Below are 7,778 nucleotides of genomic sequence, written 5' to 3'. Positions count from 1 at the left end.
CGAATTCAAATAAGGGCTGTATCCTGACCACGTAAGCACTTGAATTTCTTCTTTTTGAAGGAAGTTCTTCACTTGAAATAAGAAAAAATGTTTTTTTTGTACAGAAATGGTTCTTCAATAAAACGTTTATTTTTACACATAAAAATCTTACCGATTTTGCGCGGTTACAAGGAGCACAATCGTCTTGAAAAATTGGAAAGTTGCAATAAGACAAAGGGTTTTCCATTGATGATTTTAAGATGTTAATATATTTTTCGGGGGCTGTTTTTTTATTTCAAAATAGCCAGTTAGCAGTTAACGCCGTGCTTTGTACTACTAGAACACAATACTTGTTTGTTGAACAGAAAAGTTTCTTCCCTTTCAGTTTATGAATGGGGTGAAGAAATTTAATTCAACCACTAAAAACATATATAATTTCGCAGATCTTTGCATTGTTGCCATAATAGATTACAAATGCAGATGTTAGTAGTTCTACGTTTTTTAGTTAGTTGTGAGCTTTACAAAGTGAATGGATCAAAAGTATTGGAAAGTATTTTATAGTTATTTTATTAAAATCATATAATAAATCATATAAATATAAATCATAAAAATATAAATCATGAACTTCATAATACAAATTTTATAATTAAAGTTCTTTAACCATAAACAAATTCTAATATAATTTCATTATTAGGAATTAATAGAGAATAAAACAAAAGAATTTTGTGTTTTCTGACAAAAAATCTATTTCGAATGCGAAATTACAAAAGAAAAGGAAATTAGTACGGAAATTATAAAATCCAAAAAAAAAAAATTTAATAAGTGAATTCTTTGGCGGTTTTGGATATCGCCATAGATATTTAGCAATATTCATGTCGATCCACATCAGTGGTCATTGAAAAAATCTGTGGCTTATTTGTCGATATATAAGCTTAGTTTAGAATTAAATCCCGTCAACTTTAAACTATTTATCTATGTATTAACATGCGAAAGCAAAGTACTTGTGTCTTTCAAATTTGATATTGTATTACTTTTTGTTGGTCATTCATTAACAACCATTGCACTTACTGTAATATTAATTAAAATTTACGCATAAACTGCAGCTATATAAATTAACATAAGCATTATTAATTGTTGGTTTTTTAAACTTCAACCTTAACATTATAAATAATTTTATTCAATATCAAAAAAAAATGTTAGCGTATAGCATGATTTTCTAACTAGTTTTCTAAGGAAATGAGTAAAATAAATAGTAACGATTTAAATATATCGTTGTTTATTTATGATAAAGAGGTAATACAGCTAGAAAGAAGCTTACATTATATTTTCTGTTTTGGTATTTACAAAGCCTTGCATACCTTAGATAACGTCAATTGAATGCATAACCGCTCTACGGATAAAGGACATTAATATACTATATATACAAGTATTGCCACCTATTGCCCGCTTCATTGCCGATAACTATAATATAACAAGAATATGTCAATGAAATTGCGCAAAAAAACATGTACAAATATGAAAGATGCATTTTCTATTTACTAGATTTTTTTTTTTTGTTTGGTAAATGTAGAATCTAGGTAGAAAAAAAATTTACAAACGGCAAACATTTTTCAGATTGTTCCATTTTGTGCACAATTCTGCCATGTCTACATTTTTGCCCAGAGTAAATTGTTGCCATTTATTTACTAAATTGTTGCCACTTCTCAGATTGTATTCTGCTCTGTTTCAATAGACCGAAATTATCACATCGCCAGGATATAAAAATTCAATGAAGCAGAAAAATACATTTCTCTCAAATTGCCGAACATTAACAAGTTTTTGTGGAACGAATTTTTTTGGTTTTTTTAATAGTTTTAATTTAATTAAAATTAATACAAAAACACGGTAACATTTTTTTTAACACTCATACTTTTCATCTCCACTGAAGTGATGGCTTTTTATGGAAAAATTTATATGAGTAAGTAAACTATAAAGCACTATGAAGATAATGTTTATTTGTTAAAAAATCAATCAAAAATATTAAAAATTGGTTACAATTAAACGAATTATATGAGTTTAAAAAAATATAGAATAGCCACGAAGAAGACTTAATTGTTTTTTTTATTATATTTCTCATATTTTAAATAGAATTAAATGAAAAGTAGTAAATTTTCTTATTAATTACCTTGATATTTATCTACAACCGTATTTGCGCATACACATGGGTCGACAAAAACAAAGGCCACTCCAATAACATGAATTAGCATTAAGAGAGAAAGTTGCATATAGCATAAATCTAAAAACATAAGTTTTAGTAGTTTCTTTATAATTTCCGAACTTTAGACTCATAAATTTTTATCATCTCTTAGATAATAATCGTTTACATACATTCTAGTCATTCATACATTCTATATGTATGCAGATTTCCTTTGTGGGTGTTAATATGGATGTGTTTAACATCAAACTCTATTAGTTTTAAAAGAATAGAGTTTACCGACTGAAGACTTCTCTTTTTCTCTCTAGTTTGTAGGAGTATATAAGTTTCTTGAAAAATTGCAATATCTAAATGTACAAAAATATATTCAAGATATACATTTAGAATATAAATACTGATGGATTCTTGTGTTTTCCTAAAATATTATTATCGACCTTAATTCTTTATAGGTATTCATTTTCTTCCCAGGTTTAAATTTAAATAATATAAAACCAAAAAACGACTTCAAGTTCCACAAAAAATCCCTCTTATATGGTTTTAAATATTTGTTGTTATATTTGTTGAGTACATTTTATACAAAATTGTCTAACATATTTGATGATTTTATTATGAACTACAGAACTATACATTATGTAGTTCCGAAAGTAAATATAAATAAAATACATATATAATCACAATTTCTAATTAATTTTTAATTTACTATATTGTTTGGACCTCACGTGAAATATAACATCATTCAAATGTTCTTCAAGGAGCATGTTATAGTTCTATATCCTTTATAACTTATATTCGATGACTTCTCAATATCACAACTCAGCCGTAATTTGACGGATGTTTGTTTTTAAAGCATCGATACTTTAAGGATTGTTCAAATAAATATGATTCTATTACGTAACCTTTAAAAAAGTTGAATGGTAACAAATGGCATTGGTTTTAGCTAACTTATGTCACAAAAACATGAAAGGATATGTTCTGGAACTTTCTTACGTAACAAAGCCAAAATAGGGCGTGTTGTGTGTCTTAATGCATGGTCTATGTTATATTAAACCGTCGTATCTCCCACATATCTGCGCAATATATAACTCTAAGTCAAACAATTGAGAATCCTGTAATAGTATTAATTAGCATTGTCAGTTTATAATTTGGTTAACAATACTAGATCACAAAATGGACTATCTTTGTTTTCAGTTCGGAATTTAAATTAAAAAATCTTATAAAAATGGCTAAGTGAAATCATATCTTTTACATATTTATTGTGATAATAGTCTGCTGTCGAATAAAACCACATATTTCAATTTTTGAAATGTTGTCATATAACAAAGCTCCTTTTGATAAAAATTTTATTTTTTAATTTATGACACTACTTCTAGAAATATCTATTTTGAAAATTGACAATAGTATATTTTGTCATTTTAATGAGAATAAAATAAAACATAAATTGAGAGCACATCTTTCTCCAAAGATGCTACGATTACATTACTGTCCGTGAAAATCGTGAACGGTCCACAATTAATGGAGTTTCTGCTTCCTATTTAAATGGTGGAACTTTGATTTTAACAAAACCACACACTGCCACTCAATTTCCGATAGAATGAGGCTATTGTAGATAAACGACTGCGTGGTCGGGCAATCGTTTTGAATAATTTTCGTTAGGGATATGTGTAGTTGCTGGTCTACTTACATATTAAACCAGACATAGTAAGTCTCAGTTGCCAGCAGCAGAGCACGTATTCCCGATATAATACCCTTTATAAAATTACATATTCAAGAAACACTTTCATCATTTGTAAGAACCCACAGCTGCCCAAAAATTTCTTTTCCGAATAACATTTATAACTTTTATATAAAGTGACAAAACATAAATATTATATTGCTAATGAAAGCTTAAATAATTTTTATTCTTGTTTCCACATTTTGTAATAAAATGAAACTTAACTTATATTATAATTAAAATTCGGATTCAAGCAATAACTCTATAACTAAACTAAATTTATTTTTATAATACAAGTTCCAGGTAGTATTGGGTAATCTAATTTTCGATTGGTAAAGCTGGGGTAATTTTTTGAATCGAAATGCTCTTTTAATACAATTTTAGTGCAATTTTATTTTCGATTGATAAATCTGGAGAAATATGTATAACATTTAATATTAATTTTTGACACTTTATTTACTTTGCCAGAGTAGTAACATTACCCTGAAATTAACAACTGTTTTATATGATTGGACAAGTAAAGTGTGATTTAGATAACTCTAAATTTGTTCAATTGGGCAACAAAATTTGACAGATCGAGAGTAAATTTAGATTGAATACCGATTTAGCAATCGAAAACGCCATAAATGAAACATGAAAAAATAAGCTAAGTATGCCTTGATCAAAAGTTCACAAAAATGTTTATTCAAAATAAAATTTCATCAAATTTTATAAATAAATTCGAAAGGTCGTTTTGTTTACTTGTTTTCTGCACACTTAATTTATTTTCCAATTTTCTTTTCTTAAGCATGGAGAAAATCACAGATCCGGTACGTGTATCATCTGCTAATTTTTTGGCATTATCTCAAATTCTTTAATATACTATTATGTTTGTGATTTTTACTTCAATGAGTAACAATTGATTCCGTTTACTTTGCACTAAACGTATATCTTTTTATCCTTTTCCCACTTAGAACAAACGGACCCGTCGCTATGTTGAGGAAGCGTACGAACAAATAATGAAACGCCCTGACATTGTAGATGTGTTAATTTTAAATAAGATTGGTAATCCTGTGAAGACCACAATGGAAGAGGAAATTGCTATACAATGTGCTGGTCTTTATGAATTGTTACGTCTGAGGGCTCACTACATAGTACACAAATTGGATCAAGAAGACGAATTGCTTATGGTACGCTTGCGTACCGGTGGTACAGAGGTGATTATATGTCCGGATGGTAATATTACCTGCATCGTGGTTCAACGTCCTGTTGATCGCATGCAGACTTAGTATCTACATTAACTCACTGTGTTTATTTTTGTTTTGATTTTTACCAACTTATTTCATTGACTTCTAAATATTTACGAATTAAATAAACTGTTTCTTGACCTTTGTCTAGCCACAATTTGTACAAACTGTTTTCATCGAAATTAATTTAGCAAATATATCTTCATCTACCATTGCTAATCAATTTTGTTATTGCCTGGTTATAAAGACCTGAAGCCAATCTTGTTTGTTCAAAACATTTCTAATATTTCAATTGCGTCTTAAAAACAAATTAAAAAGTTTTATTAAAATGTAAAGTACACACACTTTTCGACAAATAACCTCAGTTCTTAAAGCACAACAATAAAAACAACATGAAAATCTTTTTCCACGAATGTCTCAACTTAAAATTGGTAAACTTTACCAAGGAGTATAAAAAGCATCTTGAGATTTACAACAAAAAAAAAAACAAAAACAAACAAAAAAGAACAAAATACGAAATACCTAAGGATAAATGTATAAAAAATTTAAAGTTTGACAGCATTTCAAATCAGACCGAAGACTTGAAAAAATAACAATAAAAAGTTACTACATCATTGAATATCGCATAATAAACCGAGAGAAAATGAAAACTTTCACCTTTTCGACATAAGTTCTGAGCAGCTGATGGACTAACAAGACCATTCGAATTGGCAGTTACTTAAATTGGCCGTAATATGAGAAAAGGTGAACTTCGAGCATCTAAAAGGAAAGAAATCCTAGAAAGAAAATCTAAAAATCAACCATAAAAATAATGAACTTGTTGTTTAGATGCTGGCATGTAGTGTGCTAAATGGGGTATGATTATGCCTTGTGTATAAAAATATTAAAATGCTCAAAGACACATTTGGTTCGGAACCAATAAATGAATATAGGGAACCATAAAAACGCTAAGTGTGGGTAAAGCAATTCATTGAATATGTGAGAAGTTATAAAATTATAAATATTTTTATTGTTTGCGATGTGATTGACACTTGTTACTCGCTTGTTATCAACAACTTCAAAAAACAAAATACGTTTCCTTATTATAGAATTAGAAAGGCAAAACAGCCTATTTAAAATTTCTCCTTCACAACCAACTAATGAACCAATGAATAAGTATTCTTAGAATATTGATAATTCAATTCTTACGTCCTAAATAGCATACTTATTAATATAAATAATAATAATAAAACGCACACGTTTTTATTCGCAAATACTGAATATCTTGATGATAATATTATCATTATTATAATAAGTTGAAAAAAAACATTAAATCTTTTTTAGAAATAATTTAAGATGAAATTCTTTATACAAGTTTTCATACTAAGCATTAACCCTCCGATAGTTAATAACCATCTAATACCATGTTTCCACTTCTTACTTAGTAAGTTAGTTAAGTAATTTTAAAATTTTTTTCGTTTCCATTGACATAAGTTATTTATTGCATGTAAAAGAGCTTTAATATGTCAGAAAGTTCTTTAAAGTTTTAAGATAGCTTCTGTTCGTTTTAATGAACTTCACTCAATAATATACCACACCAAAAATTAAATATATAATAGATATATATTAAATCATGTATACATATATATATATATTAAATATTCATTACATATGTTAATTCATAGGAACGAAGATTTTATTAAATATTTACTTCTTCAGTGCGTTTGCTTACAGCTTAGCTGTTGTTTGTTTACACTTTGCAAATAAAACATATATTACAAATATTATAAATTTTGGCATTCACCTTAACTGAGCTGATTTTTTGACAATAAGCTCATTTATATAAAAGCACTTGATATTATTAATCATCTTTATTAGTAGATATAATCAGTAAAACCGCCTAAATGAGACAGTGTGAATGTAATATTACTTTATTTTTAAGTAAGTTAACAAGCGCTGAATGTTTTATGTATGGCAAATGGAATTTATTTAATAGGTTATACTTACTAAGTAAGCAATGGAAATATACTATAAGGGACTAGAAAATACACAGTCTTTTCTTATAACGAAGGGACACTTATTTAAGAGATCACCCAGTTATAACTTATTAGCTTTCTAACCATGCACTTTATTTTTTTTTTTTTTAAGTTATATTATGTTCACAATTTACTTATCGTTATCAATAATAAGCTTAATGTAATGTAAGCTTAATGGAAATTTAACTTAGCTTAAATAAATGGTCTCCTTTCAAAAAACCCAAATAAAAATTCTTACATCTCTTGAATATTATAGTATAAGATAAATTCTATGCATTCTATTCTATGTAACTGTTTATTGGAATCACATATTTTATATGACGAAGATCTACGTGTTTATTGATTCATTTGTTGGTAAAAAATCAGTGGTCCGGTGGAACTAATCTGTTTTTTTTTTTAATTGGTGTAGTATTCTTATATTTGAGTTACAAGCTATATTCCACAACTATATTCGATGAGATGGGATTAATGCTAAATCGTCTTGAATAAACGAACTTTATTACGAAGGTGCAATTTAGATCCTAGATCCAGCAATCAGTTCATTTGTTTTATTTCAAGATTTTTTGTTTATATGTATATTTTCCAAGTTAATCTTCTTTGTAATTGAGAAGATATTTAAGACTAGTACTCATTGAAGTGGTGTTTTGGAAAAG

The 7,778-nt window shown here is 27.7% G+C and overlaps 1 protein-coding gene across 1 annotated transcript; it reads left to right on the top strand.

Moving 5' to 3' along the window:
• The first annotated feature begins 4,609 nt into the window (after window positions 1-4,609).
• On the top strand, window positions 4,610-5,289 carry LOC119684837 (dynein light chain roadblock-type 2-like). The gene is made up of 2 exons (XM_038098966.1): window positions 4,610-4,693; window positions 4,838-5,289. Exons 1-2 carry the CDS (start codon window positions 4,673-4,675, stop codon window positions 5,150-5,152), a joined length of 336 nt encoding a protein of 111 aa, XP_037954894.1. The 5' UTR covers window positions 4,610-4,672; the 3' UTR covers window positions 5,153-5,289.
• The last annotated feature ends 2,489 nt before the right edge of the window (window positions 5,290-7,778 follow it).

This window comes from Teleopsis dalmanni, chromosome 2 (assembly GCF_002237135.1).
Source record: "Teleopsis dalmanni isolate 2A chromosome 2, ASM223713v2, whole genome shotgun sequence".
Lineage (NCBI taxonomy): Eukaryota > Metazoa > Arthropoda > Insecta > Diptera > Diopsidae > Teleopsis > Teleopsis dalmanni.
Note: the sequence above shows the minus strand (reverse complement) of the source record. Positions and strands in the feature narration are given on the sequence as shown.